This window comes from Microchirus variegatus (genome assembly GCF_963457635.1).
Source record: "Microchirus variegatus genome assembly, chromosome: 6".
Classification (NCBI taxonomy): Eukaryota; Metazoa; Chordata; class Actinopteri; order Pleuronectiformes; family Soleidae; genus Microchirus; species Microchirus variegatus.
The window spans coordinates 33,813,207-33,840,706 of NC_139807.1; the positions used below are offsets into that span (position 1 = coordinate 33,813,207).

Consider the following 27,500-nt stretch of genomic DNA (forward strand, 5'->3'; position numbering starts at 1 on the left):
AAAACAAAAAGTATCTCAGAATGACTTGAAATTTACCATCATAATAGTCGGCATCACCCTGAACAAGGATCTGTTGAAAATATTTGCATATCTCTTAAGGAATAATTTTAATGAATTTTTGAAATTCAGGAAATTCTACATATATATATATATATATATATATATAGTGTGAGCAGCATTAGCAGCACCTGTGATCCAGACTGCAGTGAACACATGAACATGTTTTAGTGTAAAAAAACAAAGCCACTGAAATGATCACACAGTGTTACTGAACTCAAAAGTGTGAAATATTCCATTCCTCACCTCAAACTATAAATCTTAAAGACAAAGTCAAACGTTTGCCTATTTTAAGGACAACGGGTAAAAATAACTGTACGATCTTTGAAGAGAACAAATGAATCATGGATTTATCGATAAAAAGTGGATCAGTGTCTCACAAATGAGAGAGAAGACATCAAAGCTGAGAACATTCTGTTTGTTACTGTGAACAAACAAGAAAACACTTGTCAAAAAGAAATCTGTTGTGTATTAAAATCTCATACTTTGACATTTGGTGAACACATGAAACCAGACTTTGTTCTTCATTGTGTTCAAAGGCTGAACGTGATGATGTGATGATGTGATGACGCTCAGTAACAGGAGGAAAAAGTCAGAAATGTTTCATCACTGTTTCTGTGTTTAATACAAAGCACATTTGTATGTTTTCTACGTCATCATTAATGAGGTCATGTTACACACATGCTGAATAATGATTGGTTCATAAATAAATAAATAAATAAACTATAGATTTCTTCATAACTTCATTGTGACGACATGGTCGTGTCGTTCATACCTGAATTACAGCTTCAGTCTGGTTTTACACCACAACCCTAAAAAGTTGGGAACGCAACTCTCTAACATCTTAAACTCCAGACGTTCACTTTCATTTAAAGGTGAAGTCAGTAGTTTATAGTGCCATCTAGAGGAGAGGCTGAAATTTACAACAAAGACCTGCTCCTCTGCTCACCCCCTCCCTTCCCTGAGCGCTATGGTGTCCTCAGAGGGTCAAATGTCGTACTCATCGTCTTTCTCCGTGTCAGCAGATGAGGTTCGTGAGGTGAGGGAGAGGGCGGAGCTACGGCGGGAGAGAGAGGAGGCGGGACTTCAGCTACAAGTAAAGAGACGCTTGATTTGTTCTCTCGCGTTTGTCCTTACAGGCTCCTGTAGAAACATGGCGTCTCTCTGCTAACAGTGGCTATGCAACCACGGCCCGCGACCATGTTATTTTACATGACTTTTTGAAACACTACGAAAATGAAACAAAAACTATTATACAGTGACTAGACAATGCAGGAGCACATAATATGTATACAAAAGTGGATTTTGGGTTATATAAACCCATAAATACTACACAGTGTACCTTTAAGTTGAAAAATAAACACAGCAATAAGAATAAGTTAAAGTCACGGTAAAGAGGAGGAGGAGGAGGAGGAGGAGGAGGAGGAGGAGGAGGAGGAGGAGGAGGAGGAGGAGGAGAGGGTGACGACGATGATTTACTCACCCGTTATGTCAGAGGTGATGAAAGGTGGTGAAGATGATCCTCGATGGGAAACTAATCGACTGTCACTCAACTCATGGCTGTAATGACGACTGTGTGCAAAACCCTGAGGAAAGAAAGCAGAATATTAACCAGGTTATTGGATCACTTCACTAACTAGTGAGAGGAGACAAACGCTCGCTGATACAGAGAAGAACAAACATCTCTAGATCTTTGATAAACATGTTACACACATATAACACATCTGTTTTCTGCACGTTTGGATCCAGTTTATTTACACATTTACACAAAAACACTGATTACATTTTGTGCTTTTATTATTTTCTTCCAAACCATTTTGTGCTGCATTAAAGGTGCTTTATAGAACATGATTCATTATAATTATAACACTATTTTCATTATAATACTTCTTTGAAATAACGTTGACGCTCTTGTTGATAAAAAGCTTTCAACGTTTTTCCAAAACCAGATTCCTGTGAATATTCAATGTTTATTAAAAACTAGAAAATGTAACGAACACACACAGTTTTTAGTGATTTATCACCAGCAAACAGTGAAGTAAAGATGTGCTCATGTGAGTTCATAGAAAACCTTTATCTTAAGTAGAATTCACATATGAAACACTCGTCATATGTGTGTGTGTGAGTTCTTATAATAATTATAATAATAAGCGTCTGTTATTGAGCAGAAGAAGAAGAAACACAGATTTCCTCCTCTTCCTCCTCAGCTTAACTCTGCCTTTTCATGACACTTCTCAGCATCTGGGTCTAAACATGGCTCACAGAGGTTGTGTTTAATAAAAGATATATTCTGTTAGCGTGTTAATCCTAATCCCACTGTGCTACAGTCTCTCACAGAGAGAGCTGGTATTTCTATAGAGTCGTGTTTTCAATGATGATGATGGAGGAAAACTCACATTCACCAGGATTATTGTTATTTCACATTTTCTCTGAAGATAATCTAAGAAACCTGTTTCTGAGCTGAGATTATAGGCTTGTGTTCCTGTGTGTGTGTGTGTGTGTGTGTGAGACACTAACAGACACTGTCATGGCCGCCACAGGGCCTTCAACTGTCAGTCACAGCTGCTCAGGATACAGACAGACTGAGAGTCAAGGTCAGTACAACAGAGTCTGTTCACACTGTACTGACCGCAGGAGGAGGAGAGAGGAAGAGGAGGATGATGAGGAGAGGAGGAGGAGAGAGGAGAGGAAGAGGAGGATGATGATGATCGTCATCATCATCATCATCATCATCATCTTACCTGTGATCTCTCACACGACCGATTCACTGATTCACCTCCAGCTGACGTCCACGACGTCTGGCTGCTCTGCTCGTCCACACCTGAGACAGAGAGACAGACAGAGACAGACAGACAGACAGACAGACAGAGACACAGACACAGACAGAGACACAGACACAGACACAGACACAGACACAGACAGACAGACAGAATGCTGTCAGAAATTTAAAATCACTTTTATAAGGAAATGTAAATATCTTGATTCTTTTGTGAATCACAAAAACATCATCGTTTCTTTGACTCTAAAGAAAGTGAAGAATCACAGACGACGACATGTTTATGAACTGATGACAGATCATCTCCAAACAGCTGAGCTCCACTAAAACAATACAACATCTAAGTCAAAAAGAAATAAAGAAATAAACCAAAGTGCAAAGACAGAGCATCAAATATAATATCTTTACAAACTCATTTATGTGAATTTATGTTCCTGATGTTTTGTGTCGCAGTAAAAATCTCAACAAACAAAACATCAACATTCTCATAGCAACATTCTCATGTGTCTCAGTGAAAGGTCACAGAACTTCTTCTTTTTTAAACTTCAAATACAGAAAATAAGATTAAAAGACACTGTGTAGAAGATAATAATATAACAAGTAGAAAGCACAACATTGAACATGTCATTATGTCGTCAGGTGATCTTTTACAGACCATCATCGAGAGTCGTTTGTGTTTCTGCCAAGAAATAAAACTTAAGTCTAATTTTACCCTTGAGCAAAAACACAGTGACTGGTGTTTAACCAGGAACCAACTGAGCTTCATCCTCAACAACATGTTTGTACACATTTCATCTGCTCTTTAGTTTGTCTCATGGAAATAAATCATTAATTCATCTTTTTCTTTCATTTACCAGAACAAACACACACACACACACACATACAAACACACATTTTGACTCTGATAATCTACAGTGTTTTATTGTGACTCTGTTTAATCCTGGGTTTATTTCAGTCACAGCTTTATTTCCCTCAGTGTCAACGACAGGAAGTGAAAAGTGTTGTTGATTCAATCATAAGACGATACAGACGAGTTCTTTAGTCACATTTAATACAATATTTACAGGAAACATTAAAGTGGGAGATGTTTTTAACACATTCTGTCGTTTATGTTTGAAACATAATGAACAAAATGGTTAATATTCTCTATAATAATATAATATATATAATAATAACTACTGACAACATAGCACGAGGAATCACTGTTGTGTATTTAATCAAAATGGACCTATTTAAATACTTATTCAGCATCTTATAAAATAATAATCTTAAAATTAAATAATAAAAATAAGATATATATATATATATATACATATATATATACATTGAACACATATACATACGTATATACATACATACGTATGTATATACGTATACATATGTATATATATATATGTATATATATATACATTGAACACATATACATACGTATATATATACATATGTATACGTATGTATATATGTATACATATATACGTATATATATTATTATATTATCATAGTCTGTCCCTCAGAGTGTCTCACAGTCTGTCTGATTGTGGATAATCCAGGTGTTAAAGACGTAATCTGAAAAATGAAGAAACAAATTAAATCATAACGATGGAATAAAAAAATATTTCTTTTCTTTGACAGAAAACTAAATGAAACTGAAACTTTGAATTCATGTGTGGTGAAGTTAAGACTGAAAACACTCTTTAAAGCTAAAGATGAAGCACTGATGCTCATGAATATGTATATATATATATATATATATATGTTTTCACAAAATACCTGAGAATATCTTTACTTTTATTGATTTAAATTTTAATATAAAGACAGAGAGAGAGAGAGAGAGAGAGAGAGAGAGAGAGAGAGAGAGAGAGAGAGAGAGAGAGAGAGAGAGAGAGAGAGAGGAAGAACAGATAACCTAATAACCTAATATGCAGATGAGGGCGTACAGAGCATCACATATTTACAGTGTAATATTGAACAAATAAATAAACACAGAGTTAATGATGAGTTTCCAACATGAACTCATGTGCAAACACAAGCTTCATCTAAAACAAGTCAATGTGATTAAAGAGTTCAATTTAATCCCATTTCTTCTGGCGTCTTCTGGCAGAAATTAAAAAAAAATAACAAAAAAGTTCTGGTCCGGACGCCATCTTGAAATAATTAATGAGAAATGCCAAACATTAGTCATTTAAAAACAGCAAAGGTTATTATTTATTTCCCGACGTTTGAACCTGACAGGAAACATGAAGAGGTTACATTGTAGACTCCACACACACATTCTTATTATGTAAATAAATGGTTTTAAAATACTTCACTCATTTGGTTCGACGACGCGTACGGAAAATAATTCAATAAATGTGAATCGCAGTTGTACGGCGATCGGTAACCACGGTAACACGACACCATTCTACAGCCAGCTCGAATAGTTTGTTGAACAGTTAGACTATGTTGGGTTAGTAACTTGTTTTGATTTGTTTATAATAATATATTTCATTGAACAAAGTGAGATAATAGTCGAGAAACAACACAAACATTTTTCCATACTTTGTCTTCCCTTATTCCATATTAATTCAGACCTGGAAATGACTATAATTAAATTCCATAATTTCCCATGCTGCGTAGGAACCCTGAACACACACAGAGGTCAGAGGTCAGAGGTCAGAAACACCAGCTGATCTCAGAGTCTAAAATAAAATATACTCTTTTCTGCAGTTCTCAAAAAAACGATTTACTCCCAGGTTTAATCCCAGGTTTAATATCAGGTTTAATCCCAGGTTTACTCCCAGGTTTAATATCAGGTTTAATCCCAGGTTTACTCCCAGGTTTAATCCTAGGTATAATCCCAGGTACATGAGAACCATGGCACCATAACTATTTTGATAATGGTTTAAGTTCTGTGAATATTTTCTGATTTCTTTGCTCCATAAAATAAGGAAAATGAGACAAAAACACTTTCCACTTTTTGATAAACATTTTTCAACATTTACTGACCAAACAATAACTCAATGAATGGAGAAAATCACTGAGGTGAAATAAAATCATGTTTAGTTGCTGCACGTGTTAACAGTTTACAGCAGGACGTCATTCTGCTCATCTCTAATAAAAGGTTTATAGTTTACAGACAACACTGAGACAAAGTCAGAAGGTATTAAATGATAATGATCCTCTAACAGCACACACGCACACACACACACACACACACGTCCTCATCACATTTGCATCAGCATCACAGCTGGAAGTGAAGAGTGATGACGAGTCTCAGTCAGAGACACCGTCAACGTCTCAGTGTTTCCACTCTGTTTCTATGATGAGACACAACAACACAAACATCCGACCTTTGCTCTTTGCTCCAGTTTTACAGAAATAACAATAATAATGACACACTGTAATATAAAACATTGTTTAGATAAACAAGTGACTCTGTCTCTGCAGCTCTAACAACAATTCTGCTCTTTGTAATAAATTCAGTTATAATTGCACTAAAAAATAGAGCTAGAGCTAAAATAGAGTAGAAAACTATGGTTTGACTTCAGTCTTTGTTTAAGTGACTGTGAGCAGTAAAGCTTCACTTTAGTTTATATCTCCATCACTGAATCTCTAGTTAATCTCACATCACTAACAGACCACTAATGTTTAAGATGTAATAAATCTAACATTTATTGTTAACAAATAAACAACAAGGACCAGAAAACCAGACAAACAAACATTAAGGTTTCATTTCTACTGACGACACTTTTCTGTTCCACACATAAATCAACACACGTCCCACTCTGCTGCTGATTTAAGAACTCATATAATGTGCTTTATTATAATATAGAATAATATATAATTCATTATAATATATAATATTACTTTATTTACCTAGTTTAATAAAAAAAAAACATTAAGCACCGCATTAATGCTGAGCAGCTGAGCACAACACAAAGCTGACGTCAGCGTACGAGATTACAGCTGTGTCTCTATACATATACGTATATATACATATATATATATATATATATATATATATATATATATATATTATGTGATATTCCTATTTTTGTCCCTTTAATGGTGGAAATGTGTCGTGTTTAACAGACAGCAGACGACAACAACATCATCCTCACAACAGTTCATGTGTTTCTTTGTCTTTTCCTTTAACTTCCACTGAACGTGTCTTTGGTTTTGTAAATAACACAAAAATGCTTTGATGGAACAGAACGCTCGATCGTTGACTTTCTCTCGTAACACGTCGGACGACAGACGTGCTTTTGAATTCATGTCCTGAAACATTTCTATATCCAGAAAGAAACGTGATCTCCTCACAACCAACTGAACAAACACTCCAAACTTATAAGAGTTTGAATGTAAAACACACAGAGTTTGTATGATGAACAGAATATGTGACGTTCACCAGATTCTCACTCGGACACAAACTCGTCAGTGAATCTGTTTCATTAGCGACGCTCAGAGTAAACTGTGCTTCATTCATACAGAGGTAAAGTGAGTGACGTTCCCTCTGTGACACCATGATGCTAATGAGCTAAATAGACAGTTGTTCCTCATCTTTACTGATGTTCCAGGTGTGAAGCTCATGTTTCATGTTTCATGTTTGAAGCAGCAGATGTGAACAGGAAAAGAGACAAAAGTCAAAGTAGAAACTGCCTCAACACAAAGACCAACATCAGGGATAATGTGCAAATGTTTTCACCTCATTCAGACGCAAACACACAAATGTAATGGTGTTGTGAGGAGAAGACGCTTGTAAATATAACATATAAAATAAAAAACAATAAAAAGGTAAATTAAAATATGTGATTCAGCAAAGAAAGGACGAGGTTTTTAAAAATCATGCAACAAAAATGTCACTGCAGCATTTTAATACACCGAGTGTGTGTGTGTGTGTGTGTGTGTGTGTGTGTGTGTGTGTGTGTGTGTGTGTGTGTGTGTGTGTGGACAGTATGTGTGTGTATGGACAGTATGTGTGTATGGACAGTATGTGTGTATGGACAGTATATGTGTATGGACAGTATATGTGTATGGACAGTATATGTGTGTGTATGGACAGAATGTGTGTGTATGGACAGTATGTGTGTATGGACAGTATATGTGTATGGACAGTATATGTGTGTGTATGGACAGAATGTGTGTGTATGGACAGTATGTGTGTGTGTATGGACAGTATGTGTGTGTGTGTGTATGTATGGACAGTATATGTGTGTGTATGAACAGCACGTGTGTGTATGGACAGTACATGTGTGTGTATGGACAGTACATGTGTGTGTATGGACAGTATGTGTGTGTGTATGGACAGCATGTGTGTGTATGGACGGTATATGTGTGTATGGACAGTACATGTGTGTGTGTATGGACAGTATATGTGTGTGTATGAACAGCACGTGTGTGTATGGACAGTACATGTGTGTGTATGGACAGTACATGTGTGTGTATGGACAGTATGTGTGTGTGTATGGACAGCATGTGTGTGTATGGACGGTATATGTGTGTATGGACAGTAAATGTGTGTGTGTATGGACAGTATATGTGTGTGTATGGACAGTATGTGTGTGTGTATGGACAGCATGTGTGTGTATGGACGGTATATGTGTGTATGGACAGTAAATGTGTGTGTGTATGGACAGTATATGTGTGTGTATGGACAGTATGTGTGTGTGTATGGACAGTACATGTGTGTGTATGGACAGTATGTGTGTGTATGGACAGTACATGTGTGTGTGTGTATGGACAGTATATGTGTATGGACAGTACATGTGTGTGTATGGACAGTACATGTGTGTGTGTATGGACAGTATATGTGTATGGACAGTATATGTGTGTGTATGGACAGTATATGTGTGTGTATGGACAGTATGTGTGTGTGTATGGACAGTATATGTGTGTGTATGAACAGCACGTGTGTGTATGGACAGTACATGTGTGTGTATGGACAGTACATGTGTGTGTATGGACAGTATGTGTGTGTGTATGGACAGCATGTGTGTGTATGGACGGTATATGTGTGTATGGACAGTACATGTGTGTGTGTATGGACAGTATATGTGTGTGTATGAACAGCACGTGTGTGTATGGACAGTACGTGTGTGTATGGACAGTACATGTGTGTGTATGGACAGTATGTGTGTGTGTATGGACAGCATGTGTGTGTATGGACGGTATATGTGTGTATGGACAGTAAATGTGTGTGTGTATGGACAGTATATGTGTGTGTATGGACAGTATGTGTGTGTGTATGGACAGCATGTGTGTGTATGGACGGTATATGTGTGTATGGACAGTAAATGTGTGTGTGTATGGACAGTATATGTGTGTGTATGGACAGTATGTGTGTGTGTATGGACAGTACATGTGTGTGTATGGACAGTATGTGTGTGTATGGACAGTACATGTGTGTGTGTGTATGGACAGTATATGTGTATGGACAGTACATGTGTGTGTATGGACAGTACATGTGTGTGTGTATGGACAGTATATGTGTATGGACAGTATATGTGTGTGTATGGACAGTATATGTGTGTGTATGGACAGTATGTGTGTGTGTATGGACAGTATATGTGTGTGTATGAACAGCACGTGTGTGTATGGACAGTACATGTGTGTGTATGGACAGTACATGTGTGTGTATGGACAGTATGTGTGTGTGTATGGACAGCATGTGTGTGTATGGACGGTATATGTGTGTATGGACAGTAAATGTGTGTGTGTATGGACAGTATATGTGTGTGTATGGACAGTATGTGTGTGTGTATGGACAGCATGTGTGTGTATGGACGGTATATGTGTGTATGGACAGTAAATGTGTGTGTGTATGGACAGTATATGTGTGTGTATGGACAGTATGTGTGTGTGTATGGACAGTACATGTGTGTGTATGGACAGTATGTGTGTGTATGGACAGTACATGTGTGTGTGTATGGACAGTATATGTGTATGGACAGTACATGTGTGTGTATGGACAGTACATGTGTGTGTGTATGGACAGTATATGTGTATGGACAGTATATGTGTGTGTATGGACAGTATATGTGTGTGTATGGACAGTATGTGTGTGTGTATGGACAGTATGTGTGTGTGTATGGACAGTATGTGTGTGTGTGTGTATGAACAGCACGTGTGAACAACATTCAATAACAACTGATTATTTTAAAGCAATTCATGCATTGTGTTTTGACGGTTCTGTGTTCTACGTCAGTTACAAAGGTAAAATGTTGAATGTATTTAAATAAATAATAATCCCTTCACTGTAATCACAATATCTGTCACTTTGTTTTGCATTTTCAGGACATTTTCCTGTTAAAACACTGAGCGAGAAAATCTGTCTTTGTTTGAGTGAAGGTTTCTTACCTGCAGTGAACTGACTGCTGCCCAGTGTGGTCGGTCTGTTCTTCACTCCACTGACAGGTGGAGAGAACATCTGAGAGGAACATGGACAACATTACACTCATTATGTGTTTAAATCACATCTATTCGTTAGCATGTGGAAGCAAGAGTGTGTGTTTATAATCTGTGTGTCACTGTTGTTGCACTCAGTGAAATCATCTCAAATCTAAACAAGACAATTTGAAATCATAGGAAAATCAATGTGAAGCTTCTTACCGCACTGAAATCCAGCAAATCACTTAATTCCTTATCAGTTCCGAGAGCTGCGATCCGCTGATGAGGATTCATACTGAGGTTCTGAGAAAAACCTGAAGTAGAAGAAGAAGAAGAGGAAGAAGAAGAAGAAGAAGAAGAAGAAGGAGAAGATCACATCATCTGCTCTGTGCTGCTCCAGCAGAGACGACTACAGATCCACGACACAATAAATGTGTCGTAAAGTGACGCTGATTCACTAAAACACTTACGACACTGTTCGTGGATTCTCTGTGTGATTGTGATTAAATTGAGATAATACAGTGTGTGTGTGAGCGGCGAGTGGACACACACCCACGTTACACACGCGCGCGCGCGCACACACACACACACACACCTGCTGGTGAGAGACAGGAGCTGCAGCGACACACACACACACTCGCATGAACACACCGCTTCACTTTTTAGTCACACTTCACAACAAACGTCAGTCATTTTCGTCCAAACACAACAACAGCTAGCGGCTAACGACGTAGCGTCACTTAGCAAACTAAAGCTAAAGCTAGCAGCAGCGAGCGGCGGGCTGGTTCATGTGTATTGGACACAGCTAGCATGTAGCCGCTGTAGCCGCGTTTGTTTTGAGTCCACGAAGAAACAAGAAAGCGACTCACAGACACAAACTTAACATAAATAAAACATAAAGACTAATAAAAACACACCGTGTCCACGGGTCCGTACACAGCTATAGTCTGTGATAAACTCATAACTTCTTCCACTCACGCTCGTATTTTTACCTTTTTCCGACTCAAATCCAGACTAAGGTGATCTGTGACGGCCGTTTCCGGTCAACACGTGGACATAAAGTTCTGCAGTGTGTGTGTTTATGTAGAAATATATTATATATATATGTATTTATATCTCACTAACGGTGGACTTTCCCTCACGCAGACATGTTTACTTTGCAAGAACCGCAGCACCACCGCGGATTTGGGTTTAGTATCACTCCGCCAGTAAAGAGAGTGAGACAGGGAGAGAGACAGGGAGGGAGAGAGTGAGACAGGGAGGGAGAGAGAGTGTGAGAGTGAGACAGGGAGGGAGAGTGTGAGACAGGGAGGGTGAGAGTGAGACAGGGAGGGTGAGAGTGAGACAGGGAGAGAGAGTGAGACGGGGGGAGAGAGTGTGAGAGTGAGACATGGAGGGAAACAGAGAGAAAGTGAGACAGGGAGGGAAAGAGTGAGACAGGGAGGGAGAGAGTGAGACAGGGAGAGAGAGTGTGAGAGTGAGACAGGGAGGGAGGGAGAGAGTGAGACAGGGAGGGAGAGAGTGTGAGAGTGAGACAGGGAGGGAAACATAGAGAGAGTGAGACAGGGAGGGAGACAGAGAGAGTGAGACAGGGAGGGAGAGAGTGAGACAGGGAGGGAGACAGAGAAAGAGAGTGAGACAGGGAGGGAGAGAGTGAGACAGGGAGAGAGAGAGTGAGACATCTGTAAGAACACATCTGTAAAAACAAAAATATATCTATTTTTTATTGTTATTTACATCCACAATAAATCAATCTATCATCCATCATCTGTTCTTTATGTTTGCGTGTCCAGCAGATGGCAGCATTGCACTACAAATTGACTAAATTGGTGTAGAATCAAAATAATCTCCTGTGATTTCACACTGACAGATATTATAATCCAATGATGTCACTAATCCCTGCTGAGAAGCCTTGTTTATTATTATTTTTTATAAACAAGGCTTTACTCACGTGACCTTTACGGCCGTAGGGTAATGACGGACTCCAGACTGCGGGAGGCAGCAGTGCGTCACCCACGCGTGGACTCTGCCACATCAAAGCAGACGAAGAAGAAGTGTGATCAAGTGTTTCCGGGCTCACAGCGCCTGCAGCAGCAGCAGCATTAGCATTAGCGGCTGCAGCTGCAGCTCCACACTCTGCTTTTCTCTCCCTGTGTTTGTGTTAAAACGCGCTCGCAGCCTGACCTTTGTCCTGGAGACTTTACTGAAGTGTGTTCATCTGGATGCGTCTGTTTGTGTGTGTGTGGGACAGACAGACAGACAGACAGACAGACAGACAGACAGGCAGGCAGGCAGGCAGGCAGACAGACAGGCAGGCAGACAGACAGACGGACGGAACTAAGTCTCCGAGCCCGTGAATCCCAGTCTTTGTCCCCGCGTCCACCAGCGTCCTCCTCCTCTCAGGTAAATACGAGCACACGGAGCTTTGCTAATGTTGTGGCGCGGTCGTCGCTCGTTAGCGGGGTTAGAAACACGGAGCTTCGTGTGACCAACGAAACGTGGTGAATTCTTAAAATAACGATGTTTTTTGCTTCAGTTGTTTTAAGTTCCATCGCAGACCGCAGCCGTTGAACCATTAACGCAAGCTAGTTAGCATTGGTAGCTAATGGGACGTTAAGCTAATAACAACACAGCGCCGAGCTAGCACATGCTAGTGTTATTAGCTCGTAAGAGCTGGAGAATAAACAGCTGTCAGCGTTATTTCTGTTTGTTTGAGTAGTTTATTAAAGTGTGAAGGAAAGACTTAAGGACTGATTTTACACTGTGATATTTAAATATCTGTTTTTATTGTCCTGAACATGGTGATAATTATTCATGATCATAGAATACCATATCTGTTATTTTTCTTTTTCTTTTTCTATTATTTATTGACATTCAGAGTCGGACATTCACATTCAGTATAACATATATACAGACACTTCACATCTGCTGTCTGCTCTAAACGTACAAATAATACTTTTCATTTATGACTAAATAATAAAAAGAGAACACAACAACAAAACAACAATGTACAAGTAGAGAGTGATCCTTTTTTTATAGTACAGTCATTGGTTTGTGAATGTAAAATCAGGTCTATGGGGGGTGACATATTTGACCCAGTATGAAGCAAATTTAGCCAATTTATGGTTAATAAATGCAGTTATCCTCTCCTTTTTATAAATGTCCATCCATAGATTTAACGTTGGGCTCTCATGTGATAACCATTTCCTGGTAATACTCTTCTTACAGGCCACCAGCAAGATATTTATTAAATGTTTATCCCCTTTCTGCCATTCCTCAGGTCCGAAAACACTTGAGGGCTATATTTGAGGGCAGTTGAAGATATCCTGTTCTTATGAACAATGGCTCAAACAAAGCTCAAATATCTAGGTGTCATTCAGAGGTGTTTTACACCAGTGAAACAACAAATGTCGTTACCTGTTTTCACAGAGAAAGCATCAATGAACCACTGAGCTCCGTCTGTCCCACACTGACAGACAGACAGACGTGGAGTCCTTCATTTAACCTGATATTTCCCACTGACTCTAATTCACAGAGTCACAGAATGTTGGACGATATCGACGTGTGTGTGTAGAGCGAACTGTTTATATGATATTATAATATTACAATGTGAGCTAACGTGTCATTGTTGTGTTGGTTGTTTGTCTTGTTGGTTTGCATCCATCCACACAGGTTTTTCCTCTCAAGTGTGACGTAGCATGTTGGTGTTCTTTTCAGATCCTTTGTTGTCTTTTAAAGGTTGAGCTGAAAATGTCGTGTGACTAGCGACTACTCATATTTTTTGTCTACCTGCCACAGACTTCGTTATGTGAGCGTTAGTATGACTTGTGTTAACTGAACACTGTGTTTCTGTTGTAGCTCCACAATGTCGGAGCTTTTTATGGAGTGTGTGGAGGAGGAGCTGGAGCCGTGGCAGAAACGAGCTCCTGAAGTTCACTTGATAGAAGATGACGACGATGATGATGATGATGAACCCATCTTCGTTGGAGTCCTCTGTATGTTATTGCACATTTCTAAATATAGAAATGTTAAGTATTTGACCTCTTATTTTGTTGACTTTGAATTTTGTGTTCTCTTGTCCTCTAGTACGTTACACATAATCACTACTTACTTTAAAGGACTAAACATCCACCTGTTGAAGTGTCTGTTTTTGTATTTTCTTACAGCAAACAACCAAAAGAGGAGTGAGCCTAAACCTCCACCTCTGCAGAGAAACAGTTCAGTAACACAGGAAACAAAGCGACCTGCTCCTCAGCCAGTCGCCAGCTCCTCACCGATGATGCTGCCCATGAATATCGCTCGAAATGCAGTGACCACCGTCGCGCCCACACCAGTGACTCCACAACCCGTCATAGTCAATAACCAGGTTATTCCACCGTAACAAAAGCGCAAATGGAAAAAACAAAAGGCGCTTTTCCACTCCACAGTCCCGGCTCGCCTCGTCACAGCACGGCTCGACTCTAAGTTAAATTTTTCCGTTACTGTAGCACCTCCTCAACGTGGGCGGAGTCATCACAGCTGCATGAAACTGCTGTGACGCGCTCATCCAGTGACGACACTCAGTCTGATGACGTTACAGAGAGTGTCGGCTCAGCTTTTTAAAACAGGTACTAAAAAATGACCAGGTATGGTCACTAATGGAGAAGTGAATAAAACGTGTTGTGTCTTAAAGCCACATTATACTTATCTGACTGCGTAACCACGGAGACCCCTCCAGCCTTCATAGTTCTCCGTTGTGGTGCCGGATACACACTGCAATTTCCCACTCGATCAGTAGGGGTCGCTACGCAAGGTTGTTGTGCTTCTGGCTACAGTGAGCAATGGCGTCCGAGAGAGAAAGACTGTTGTTGTTGTTGTTGTTGTTGCAGCTGAATAACATTGAAACAGTGGCCGTTTCTCACCTGAAATAAATATTTTTCTGTCCCTGAACGCAGTTCTAAGATCGTTTGAGGCGAGAAATTATCCATTTAGAGTCTAAACATGTGCTGTGTGTGTTAAGATATGACGTATTTATAGTTTGGCAGCGACGTTATCTGCGGTGATCAGCTCCACCTCTGTGGACGACGCAGTTATCTCGGCCTGTCCTGAGGACCAATCACAGCCCTTGTCGTCTCCGTTGTTTCTTGACGGACACTTAAAAATATTTCGTGCAGCCAGAGACGACACAGAGGCTCTGACAGACTCTCCGGCGACATAGAGGGGTCTGTGTAACCTACGTAGACCACTTTATGCAGGAGTATACTGTGGCCTTTACCGTGCCGAGCCGAGCCAGGACCGTGCAGTGGAAAAGCGCTAAATGTATTGTGCTTTGTTTTGTCTGGAGTGGACGGCTTTTCTTGTTATAAATGAATATGCTTGATTCATGATGAAGAATGACTGTGTTTAATTATTGATTGTTTAACATTTTCAGGGATTTATTGTCGCTTCTCCACAATTGACAAACAGTGGTGGGCTTATTGCCTCCCTTGGTAGACAGTATCCTCCTGGGACGTCCTTCACCATCGTACCAGGTAAAACTAAGCTCACAAATCTAAACACGCACTCCTTTATCTTGCACTTTTTTATGTAGTAGTATTGCATGTTACTAGTACTTAGGTTTATCTCAACGGTTCTCTACATCCCAAGCATTTCATTGCATTGTTCGATCTCTTCTCATCAGTGATTTTCTTTCTCCTCTGTTGTCAGCTGGTCAGCAGCAGGTTATTCAGCAGCTCAGCACAGGCACTGGGATCCCCGGTGCCGTCCACAGGCCTCAGGTTCAACAAATCAGCAACAACATTGTGACGCTGTCAAACGTGCAGAACCCAACTGTGTATACAACTCAAACCGCTCACCTGCAACACAGACAAACAGTCGGCCTAACGCTCCAGTCCATCTCTGAGCCTGCACAGGCGAATTCCACCAACAAAGGTAATCACCTCACATTAAACTCACCTTTACATGCTGTACTATGTTTATAGATTTTTATTATGTCATATAAATCAAACCTCTAACGTTGTTGTTTTCTTTTAATTCACACGTCTCTAATCAGTCAAGCGACTTTTGCCGCCACAGCAAATGGACAGCGTGGAAAAAAGAGCAAAGCTCGATCTCAGTAAGTGTGAACAGATAAATGTGTTTTCAAATCTTTTTTTATTGTAAACTATTGTACAATTCCTCTGAAGTTCTAGTATCATATTATTTGTACCTCTGTTTTTTGTAGGGCCACCTGAACAAATTGCAAAAGGGGATAACGGATATGTGAAGAAGTGTCCGAAGTGTCAAGAAGAGTTCATGACCCCAGGAGCTCTGACATTTCATATGATGGTAAGAGAAACTGCTGGGATTGAGTCTGTCAGTGGAAACAAATGGCAAATCACGTCATAAAAACATATTAATGCAGACAAACACGTGAACCCATGCATCAACACACCTTAAAGCTACAGTCTACAGCTGTTGTTATGTTGTTTGTTGTCATCAAACATCTGATTAAAACCCAGTGTCAGTGGAGTTTGGAGCATCATACATGAATGTGACCATGTGACGTTGGTGTGACTCAGCCTTTAACATTAACAGGACTGCACTTCCTTACTTTATCGATGGCTATCATGATGTTAACCAATAAGTTGTATTTTACAAATCTCAGAAAGTTCAGCTTTAAGTGAAATGTTGTGAAAGTGTTGTTGAATGTTTTCACGTCTTTGCTGCAGGGCTGCTGCACAAATCTTCAAAACAGAGCTGCGTCAGCGCAGAACAACAGCGCTAACAAGTTCATCATGTTGGTCTCTGATTTCTACTATGGCCACTTTGAGGGAGAGAGGAAGAAGCAGGAGATGCAGAAGACCAGCATGACGTTCAAGTGCCAGAGCTGTTTGAAGGTTCTCAAGAACAACATCAGGTATGAAGATGATGTGTTTGTGTTTGTTTTTGTCACTCAGGAAAACAACATTTGCTTCGTCTGCTGAATATGTGCATGTATGTGCATATGTACTATATACACATACATTAATTCAGATTTGTGTGCCTGATGATACCTGACGATGTCAGACCAGTATCTGCTCTTTTCTCAGCATTTTCTAATTCCTGAAGAAAAAAAATCTCAGACTAAATTCTTATATTAAGTCGTTCCTGAATTTAACAACAACAACAACAAAAAACACAAATTCAAGTATTTTTAATCAATATTGTACTATCAATAAATCAAAAGTAGAATGTGAGACTTTTTAATTTAACACTCGTGTTTGTGTTCGACACACACACACACACACACACACACACACACACACATGACCACAAAGATTTTCAGACCTTAATATCTTAATATTTTATTTATAAACCGTTTGGTTTTATGTATTGATTCTCTGTGTCGCCAGTAGGGGGAGTTGCTGATTTTGCCAAATATTAATTGAAAGATTTTTCTGTAAGTTTGCAAATCTGGTGTCTGCTCCCATGGAACAAAAAGTTTTAATTTTAGTCACATTTAGTTTTACAAGTGTATTCGTGACAGAGTAGAATAAGTAGAATACCTTTAGTACAGTATGTGTGTGAATGATCAATAATCATTATTATTGGCAGTAACAGAGGGCCCCAAAATCACATTTTGCTTAGGGCCCAATGGAGGCTTGGGCCGGCCCTGCGTCACATTAACTGTGTGTTTTTCCAGGTTCATGAATCACATGAAGCATCACCTGGAGCTGGAGAAGCAGAACAGTGAGAGCTGGGAGAGTCACACCACCTGTCAACACTGTTACAGACAGTACATGACGCCGTTTCAGCTGCAGTGTCACATCGAGAGCGCTCACAGTCCCATCGAGTCCACAAGTACAACGTTTGATAGTGACTCAAATATTACAGTCGTTCAAATGTTCACGGTCCGTTTCTCATTGACGGTCTTTTCTCTCGCAGCAAACTGTAAGATCTGTGAGCTGGCGTTTGAAACGGAGCAAGTTCTGCTGGAGCACATGAAGGACAACCACAAACCAGGGGAGATGCCGTACGTCTGTCAGGTGTGTTTCTGCTGAGGGGGGATTTAGGTTTGATGGTTCAATCCAAACATCTACTGATGCTCTTCTTCTCTTGTGTGTCTGTGTCTGTGTGTGTGTGTGTGTGTGCACAGGTTTGCAGTTACAGGTCGTCTTTCTTCTCCGATGTGGAGACACATTTCCGGACTGTCCACGACAACACCAAAGACCTGCTCTGTCCTTTCTGTCTCAAAGTCCTTAGAAGCAGTCACATGTACATGCAGCACTACATGAAGCATCAGGTATGTTCCTACGTTTGTGATGACGCTCGTATATTCTCTGCTTAACGGTGACAACTTGTTTAAGAGTTTGAAGTTTCTACTTTTAGCTCCATGATCTCTAAGGTTGAAGGTTTGCTTCTGTAGATCCCAACTCTCGTCTCCTCAGCTGCTTCAACCCCTGGCAAAAATGATGGAATCAGCAGTCAGAGGATGTTCATTCAGTTGTTTAATTTCGTAAAGAAAAATCAGATCACAGACACGACACAAAACTGAAGTCGTACAGAAGGAGCACACTCTAAGTTTTCCTCTGCTTTATTTTCCTCTCACTGCTCATTAATCACATTGTTTTCTGTCTTTCTCTCTCAGAGAAAAGGAATCTTCCGCTGTGGGAAATGCAGACTGAACTTCCTGACCCAGAAAGAGAGGCTGGAGCACAAGGCTCAGGTCCACAAGACCTTCAGGAAACCTAAAGCTCTGGAGGGTCTTCCTCCAGGAACAAAGGTCTGACATCATCACATTTCAGCTCTCTGACTTTAGTCAAAGTCCAGACTGACTCACGTATATAAAGTTAACGATCACACTGTTCATTTATACTCTTTATTCCCCTCAGGTGACCATCAGAGCCTCGCTCACAGGAAAGACTCCGTCCACGCCCGTCTCCTCTGAACACTGCGGCGTCACCGTCACTCCTGAGAAACGGACTTCTCAAAGCAAAGCCACGCCCACTTTGTCCAAGTCTAAACTCGGCGTCTCAGGAGCCGCTAAAGGAAAGACGCCTCGCAGCAAGAAGAAGGACACGGCTCACAGCTCCAAACACAACGTGGCCCTCGACAATCTCAGGTTTCTATCTTTGAAAACCTTCACACACTTGAATGAGTCGAGCCAGAGTCGAGCCAAAGACGAGGGAATCTAAGGTTGTTTTAAACAAACATGGCTTCTGTCAGCAGCAGGAACCACTTGCTTTAGACCAAGGACGACCTGTGGCTCTAGCGCCATCTTCAGCCCTTCTGCGGTGGCTCCTTGTAGTTTTTTCTGTGCAGGTTTTAGGTCACATGATGATCAGGGCTTTTTCACACTTTTCTTTATTTCTCTCATCTCCAGCGCTGATGGGAGGATTCACACGTGCATCGAGTGTAATTCACGGATCAACCAGTTCTTCTCTCACTTCCCCATGTTGTCCAGCTGTGGAGCGTGTAAATATCAGACCAGCTGCAAGGTTTCCATCGGAAATCACATGATCAAGTGAGTAAAGTGTCCAGATGATTTAAGTTACTGCTTCACTGTCTTTACAACTTTACTAACACTGATAATAATAATAATAATGATAATAACACTGATGATGATAATGATAATAATAATAATGATAATGATGATAATAATGATAATAACACTGATAATAATGATAATGATAATAACGCTGATAATAATGATAATGATAATGATAATAATAACACTGATAATAATGATAATAACACTGACTCTGTGACATCACCAGGTTTCACAGCACCGCCAAAAACCGACTTGTGAGGAAGGATCCAAGGAAGAGTTTGTCCACGTTAAAGTGAGTCTGCAGAATAACAATAAGAAGAAGAAGAAGAACGTGTGTGTGTGTGTGTGTGACAGTGAAGGTGATTGTTGTTGTTGTTGTTCTTCAGATTAACTCTGGTCTGTCTCAACTGTGACCTCCTTGTGGACGCGTCAGGCGGCGACCTGATGACCAAACACTTAACTGATCGACCCAATCACGTCTGCAAAGTCCTTCAGGAGAGAAGTAGGTTTATTCTGCTGAGTCATGATGATGATGATGATGATGATGATGATGATGATGATGATGATGCACATGTACATTACACATTCTCACATGTTTGACTCTCTCAGTGTTCTTTAAATAGATGTTTGTGTTTGTGTTTCATCAGCAGATTCTAAGGCCAAAGATCACACGTGAGTACAAAAAAAAGACACATTTACAACATTTAACATGAAAAATCATGGATTTAATGGAAGTAAATCATCAGTTTAGACCAAAGTCTTAAAGTCTTGATTTCAGCAGCTGCTGTTTCTAAACCTGAGAGAAAAGAACTCACATTTCTTTTGAAGTTGGATTTTAAAATACGTCACATTTCAAAGTTTTTGCTGCTTTTTATGAACAAAAATCGCATAAAGCGCTAAAGTTTTATGTGTATTTTCTTAACTCTGCGTCATCTTAACACGTGACCTAGGATGTCCTTATAAGGAGTTGTGTTTATTTCCTGCAGCACCACTGATCTGTGAATATGAACACAGATCAGCTCTACCAGACAACGAGGTTTGGGAAAATAAAGAAAATGTCAGCAGCGCGTTTGAATTTAGCGACGAGGACAAAGAATCCGCTGTGAATATTATTGTTAGTGTTTTGTAAGAAAGTCTGAAGCTTCCACAGAGAAACTACCTCTAATCTGAGATTAAAAAAATTCTCATTTCTGCTTTCAAACATTGAAGCTGCTCACATTTACGTTGATGAACTCCGTGACGACGACAAACCTGAAGATTTAGTTTTTGCTGCTTTTCTTGTTCTTTCTGTCACAGACACAGAGTCATGACTCAGTCTGCAAGTATCCTCTACCTGATGACATCATCCACACCTGCTCACACACCTGTGTCTGCTGATGACGTCACATCTGGACGTCTGTCCGTCGATGACATCACATCTGGACGTCTGTCCGTCGATGACGTCACAGTCGGACAATCGTCGGTTGCTTACGCCGATGAAGCCGAGTCGGAGCCGACGTTAGAAGCCTCAGATCGAGCGAAGAGTTCTGCAGAAGATTCGCCGAGCGGACAAATGCGGCCGTCTTCTTCCTGTCCACCGGGGGGCGCTGTGGAGCTGCGTGACGCGGCGGTGAGTGACTCTGATGTTGGAGAGCGTCTTCATCATCATCATCATCATGTCCACGAGCAGGAGAAGAGTGAACAGCACAGTCGACCTGAATGACTGAACACTGTGGTCTTAACTTTTACTGAAGACTTTCATTCTTTTTCAAACCTCCGTCGTGTTCTGACGTCACAGAGAAACCGAGTGAAACGTGTTTCTCCTGAATGAAGTGTGTGTAAAATACTGTGTCTTTGTATTCATGAACATAAACGTAGTTCTATATCTCTGCTCACATATATTTAGGTCTCCACGGTTCTGTTATTATCATTATAATATTCTACTTATTCAGCTGCGTCACTTAAAGACAGTTTTGTTTCTCTCTTTTTCTAACATTTTGTCTGATTTTTCTTTGTTTGTGTGACTCCTGGTGTTTGTGTTGTGAGGATTTATCAGTGACCACAGAATGTAGCTTTAAAGACGAGCAGGTGGACCTTTGTTACAGGAAGTCCATCCTAAAACCATCTTTCTTTAAAAACACGGTGTTCTGTGATGACGCTGTAAATATAACCAGGTCTGTTTTCACTCCATTCCTCTGTCTGTAAATAACAGCCTCGTCTTCATCACATCGATGATCATCTGATCACCTGATGCTTTAGATCAGTGTTCTTTACTCTTGTTTCTAATGGAAATAAATCTGAATTCAGTTTTTCTGTCTTTTTCACAATCAACTTTGTTCACACTGAAGCTCACACAACAGTTTTCACATTTTTAAATCTAGTGCTTCTGGTTTATGGTGTATTTATATATAGATATATATCTATATGTGTCCAGCCATGGCAAAACCGGTCACAAGTCTACTTCGGGATATTTGGAGTTATTTACAGATTCTGTGATTTCTAAGCTTTCCAACAATGTCAAACATGTAAATCTGATAATATTTGAAGAAGATCGTTTGAATGTAGTCACTCCTCAAACTGCTTTAGGGAGAATTTTAGCCTCAAACATTTTCACCTTCTGAGAACAAAGAGACAGAATCATCACATTTACATAGAACAACCCCCTCCTGGTCTAAACTGTCAGTGAAACCACACCCTGCTCTGTATGAGTGCAGGGGTCTCAACCTGTGGATCTGAATGAAAAGATCATTTAAATTTTTGTCAGATAGGGTTAGAAGTGTTTTAATATTTTGGACAACTAAAAATCAACATCAAAACATTGGTTCTCAAAGTGCAGCCTGTGACGTTATCTGGATTGTTTTGTTGTTTTTTTCTATTTCCATGAAAAGTCAACCCAGAGATTATTATTTGATAAATATAAAGAAACTGTGTGTCTGTGCCTCGACAACAACGGTGAACACAGGGTTTGTGTTTCAGTCAAATTTAAAACCTGACGAACTTTGAAACATTTGGATTTGAGTTTCGATGTTTGTTCATAAAGATTCAAGTCATTCACACACATTTAAGCTTTATTTATTTATTTTATAACATTGTTGTCATTGTGGTTTGTTCGTACTTCACAAAATGACTGAATGAATGAATGAGTGATCAGATGGTGAATCTGTGCAGAGACTTCATGAACTCGTCCTCTGTGAACGACAACAGTTTTGCGGCGTCTAAATGCATCTGAACACAAAAACAAATCAGGTTAAAAAAGTAAAAAAGAGGTTTTTATGCAAACGTTGATGAGAAAAATCACTGACCTTCTGTTTTTTAAGAAGATCAATCAGTCTCAACTGTTTCTTGAATCCTAAAATCAGATCTGATTTCTGTTTCTTCAGAATTCTGTTTTCAGACAGAACGTTTTCTTTGCTCTGGTTTTCTTCTTTCATCTTGTCCTGATTTAAGAAAATCAGTTTTCACCTTAAACACGAAGATTTAGTGTCTTCACAAGAACTCATTTCTTTAGTTTTTACTTCAAACATCCTGATTCAGAAAAGACCTGACATCAGTGATTCAGTGTGTGTGTGTGTGTCTGTGTGTGTCAGTGTGTGTCAGTGTGTGTCTGTGCTTCAGTGTGTGTCTGTGCCTCAGACCTTGTTGATGTGTGTGATCTTGCTGACTGTAGTCTTTGTCTTCTCCAGTTGGTCCAGAGCTCTGTTCAGACGAACCTCCATGCTGTTGTGAGCAGACGCTGTTTGTTTGTTGGATCTATTCAGATGTTCTATTTCCTGCAGGAACAGAAACATGTGGAGATCATCAACAGTCCATGATGTTCTGCTCACAGGTGAAAAGTCCACCAGTCAAACCTTGTTTAAAGCAGACACTTGTGTTTGAAGAGCCTCAGATTTCTTTGCAGACTCCTGGACTAAAGCTTTGAGCTTCTCCATCTGTGTTTGCTGACAGTTCATGGTCTTCTGTGATCTGGATCCATCCTCCTCAAGGTCCTTGACTTTAGCTCGGAGTTTAGCGTTTTCATCGTCCTGCAACAACAGACAACTTTGTTCTTTCAAACATTTACTACTATTCTCTCAGGAGAACACCAGGAGGACATGTCTCTCAGGAGGACATGTCTCTCAGGAGGACATGTCTCCAGAGGACACCAGAGCACATGAAAACTTTTCATGGCCATCATGAGATGAAGTGAACCTCCTGTTTGACTCCTCTGAGCAGACGGTGAATGTGTTTGTGAAGAGAAGTTACTTTGATTTAATGTTTCTTACCTTTTTAAAACATTCACACGACAGTTGATCAACTTCATCCTGTAAAATCTCCACTTTAGCTTTGAAGACACGTATTTGAGCTTCAGAGATACCTGAAACATCATCATCATCATCATCATCATCATCAACATCAACATCAACATCATCATCACCATCATCATCATCATCATCATCATCATCATCATCATCATCACCATCATCATCACCATCATCATCATCATCATCATCACCATCATCATCATCATCATCATCATCATCATCATCATCATCACCATCATCATCACCATCATCATCATCATCATCATCACCATCATCATCATCATCATCATCATCATCATCATCATCACCATCATCATCACCATCATCATCACCATCATCATCATCATCACCATCACCATCACCACCATCACCATCACCATCACCATCATCACCATCACCATCATCATCATCATCACCATCACCATCACCACCATCGTCATCATCATCACCATCACCATCATCATCATCATCATCACCATCACCACCATCATCATCATCATCATCACCATCATCACCATCACCATCACCATCATCATCATCATCATCACCATCACCATCACCATCATCATCACCATCATCATCACCATCATCATCACCATCACCATCACCATCACCATCACCCTCATCATCATCATCATCATCATCACCACCATCATCATCATCATCATCATCATCATCATCATCATCATCATCACCATCATCATCACCATCATCACCATCATCATCATCATCATCATCACCATCATCATCATCATCATCATGAGGCTGCTCTTTGTCACTTCACAGCCTCCATCTTGGAAAACCTGTTGCTATAGCAACTCAAACTGCTGTGTGAGTGTGAAGAAGAAGCAGCTTTCTGGCCTGTGAAGGCCACCGTAGTTCACAGTTTGGTTTGTTACCTGCTCCTACGTTGTCTCCAACATGAGACACATGAGTGTCCACAGTGTCCTCATGAGAGACATGTGTGTTTGTCTTCTCCTCAGTGTTCTTCATCTTTGTTCTCTTCTTATCAATGAGATCTTTAACAGTTTCTTCTCTGTTTTATTCACCTTCATCTTTGTGGAGATAAAAGGAAAAGATCACGAGAGGAAAGTTCTAAAAACCTTTGATCATCGTTTCATCACGACTCAAACACTGTTTTCTTTGATTCCACAGGTTTTTATTAAAGAGAAGAAAACAGTGAAGAATATGAATAATCATGAAAATTATCTTTAAAAACACAAATGACTTCATTATTAAAACAAGATTCTGCAGATTTGGAACAAAGTGGAACGACTTTATTCTTCTTTTCTTTCTTTATGAACTTTATGTTTTATTTAAAGATGATTAAACTTCTACTTTCATTACTTTGAATAAAATATAACAAACTACACTTCGTTAATTCATGATATTTGATCTGCTGCCATGTTCTCTTCATCTGAAGGTCAAAGGTCAAATGTCTCTGTGGTGGTGAAGGTTTCAGCCCTGATTTAACCTGATTTAATCCTGATTTAACCTGATTTAATCCTGATTTAACCTGATTTTATCCTGATTTAACCTGATTCAATCTGATTTAATCCTAATTTAGCCTGATTTAATCCTAATTTAGCCTGATTTAACCTGGATTAACAATAATGTAAAAACATGGTGAATGTGTTCATGAGCTGCTCCAGTCGAGCGCCTTCATGAACTCGTCTTCTGTGAACGACAACATCTTTGCAGCTTCAAAGTGCATCTGCACACAAACACACAAACACACACAGACACAAACACACAAACACACACACACACAAACCTGTGTTGAATGAAAAACGATAACAACTGTGTAAAGGATGAAGACGTTGATGAAGAGTCACTGACCTTCTGTCTCTTCAGCAGATCAATCAGTCTCAACTGTTTCTTGAATCCTAAAATCAGATCTGATTTCTGTTTCTTCAGAATTCTGTTTTCAGACAGAACTTTTTCTTTGATCTGGTTTTCTTCTTTCATCTTGTCCTGATTTTAAAAAAAATCACAGTTTTCACCTTAAACACGAAGATTTAGTGTCTTCACAAGAACTCATTTCTTTAGTTTTTACTTCAAACGTCCTGATTCAGAAAAGACCTGAGGTCTGTGTGTGTCTGTGTGTGTGTGTGTGTCAGTGCCTCAGTGTGTGTCAGTGTGTGTCAGTGTGTGTCTGTGCTTCAGTGTGTGTCTGTGCCTCAGACCTTGTTGATGTGTGTGATCTTGCTGACTGTAGTCTTTGTCTTCTCCAGTTGGTCCAGAGCTCTGTTCAGACGAACCTCCATGCTGTTGTGAGCAGACGCTGTTTGTTTGTTGGATCTATTCAGATGTTCTATTTCCTGCAGGAACAGAAACATGTGGAGATCATCAACAGTCCATGATGTTCTGCTCACAGGTGAAAAGTCCACCAGTCAAACCTTGTTTAAAGCAGACACTTGTGTTTGAAGAGCCTCAGATTTCTTTGCAGACTCCTGGACTAAAGCTTTGAGCTTCTCCATCTGTGTTTGCTGACAGTTCATGGTCTTCTGTGATCTGGATCCATCCTCCTCAAGGTCCTTGACTTTAGCTCGGAGTTTAGTGTTTTCATCGTCCTGCAACAACAGACAACTTTGTTCTTTCAAACATTTACTACTATTCTCTCAGGAGAACATCAGGAGGACATGTCTCTCAGGAGGACATGTCTCTCAGGAGGACATGTCTCTCAGGAGGACATGTCTCTCAGGAGGACATGTCTCTCAGGAGAACATCAGGAGGACATGTCTCTCAGGAGGACATGTCTCCAGTGGACACCCATCACAGATGTTATCACTGGAGCCTTAAGAACAGAAAAGGTCCTAAAGCTGATCCCTGAGAAACTCCCTTCAGTAAAGTCTGTGTACAGTTGTGTGTCATGTGATATCTTCATGTACACACTGTACACACTGTACACATACACACACATACACACACACAGTACTCTTAGTACTACAATGTAGTTCTATTATTGTCAGTATTCAAATGTACCTTCTTATAATATTCACTTGTCAGTTGATCCAGTTCTTCCTGCAGAATCCGTATTTTTGCCCTGAAAACTCGTGTTTGAGCTTCAGAACCTGAGAACACAGATAATCTCTGTTAATCTCTGATAATCCAGCACTGATCAGATTATCAGTATCATACTGATATATATATATATATATATATATATATATATATATATATATATATATATCAGTCAGTTTTTTATGAGCTGAAGCAGAATTCATTACAAGTTAAATCATTGTCAATGTCATCGTTATTTCTTTGTGTTCATGAGTGTTTGCACATATTTGAATGAATGAATGGATGAATGGATGAATGATTGGATGAATAGATGGATGAATGAATGGATGAATGAATGAATGAATGTATGGATGAATTAATGAATGGATGAATGAAGGAATGAATGGATGAATAAATGGATGAATGGATGAATGGGCGGATGAATGGATGGATTAATTAATGAATGGATGAATGAATGAATGGATGGATGGATGAATGGATGGATGAATGAATTGATGAATGAATGAAT

At 39.8% G+C, this 27,500-nt stretch overlaps 3 protein-coding genes across 5 annotated transcripts in view; 1 reads left to right on the top strand and 2 right to left on the bottom strand.

Annotated features, from left to right (window-relative positions):
- Positions 1–11,321, bottom strand: part of tcf12 (transcription factor 12) — a 36,859-nt gene extending 25,538 nt beyond the window's left edge. For all 3 annotated transcript variants that reach the window (XM_083890744.1, XM_083890743.1, XM_083890742.1), the window contains exons 1-5: positions 11,191–11,321; positions 10,421–10,512; positions 10,169–10,238; positions 2,799–2,878; positions 1,541–1,643 (exon numbers count right to left, since the gene is read on the bottom strand). In XM_083890744.1, the coding sequence (XP_083746870.1) occupies positions 1,541–1,643; positions 2,799–2,878; positions 10,169–10,238; positions 10,421–10,492 (325 nt within the window). In that variant the 5' untranslated portion in view covers positions 10,493–10,512; positions 11,191–11,321. The remainder of the gene's footprint in view (positions 1–1,540; positions 1,644–2,798; positions 2,879–10,168; positions 10,239–10,420; positions 10,513–11,190) is intronic.
- A 1,187-nt stretch (positions 11,322–12,508) lies between these two features.
- znf280d (zinc finger protein 280D) lies at positions 12,509–21,873 on the top strand. The gene is made up of 18 exons (XM_083890732.1): positions 12,509–12,601; positions 14,057–14,193; positions 14,365–14,564; positions 15,609–15,708; positions 15,884–16,108; positions 16,230–16,292; positions 16,401–16,504; positions 16,888–17,075; positions 17,841–17,998; positions 18,083–18,183; positions 18,294–18,440; positions 18,786–18,920; positions 19,030–19,259; positions 19,521–19,661; positions 19,915–19,980; positions 20,075–20,190; positions 20,336–20,360; positions 20,985–21,873. The coding sequence occupies exons 2-18, from the start codon at positions 14,064–14,066 to the stop codon at positions 21,388–21,390; spliced, it is 2,535 nt and encodes an 844-aa protein (XP_083746858.1). The 5' UTR covers positions 12,509–12,601; positions 14,057–14,063; the 3' UTR covers positions 21,391–21,873.
- Positions 21,874–25,567: 3,694 nt separating this feature from the next.
- Positions 25,568–27,500, bottom strand: part of tex9 (testis expressed 9) — a 4,094-nt gene continuing 2,161 nt past the window's right edge. Inside the window, exons 6-10 of the mRNA XM_083890754.1 lie at positions 26,954–27,042; positions 26,368–26,541; positions 26,155–26,289; positions 25,808–25,942; positions 25,568–25,682 (exon numbers count right to left, since the gene is read on the bottom strand). Of these exons, the coding sequence (XP_083746880.1) occupies positions 25,605–25,682; positions 25,808–25,942; positions 26,155–26,289; positions 26,368–26,541; positions 26,954–27,042 (611 nt within the window). The 3' untranslated portion in view covers positions 25,568–25,604. The remainder of the gene's footprint in view (positions 25,683–25,807; positions 25,943–26,154; positions 26,290–26,367; positions 26,542–26,953; positions 27,043–27,500) is intronic.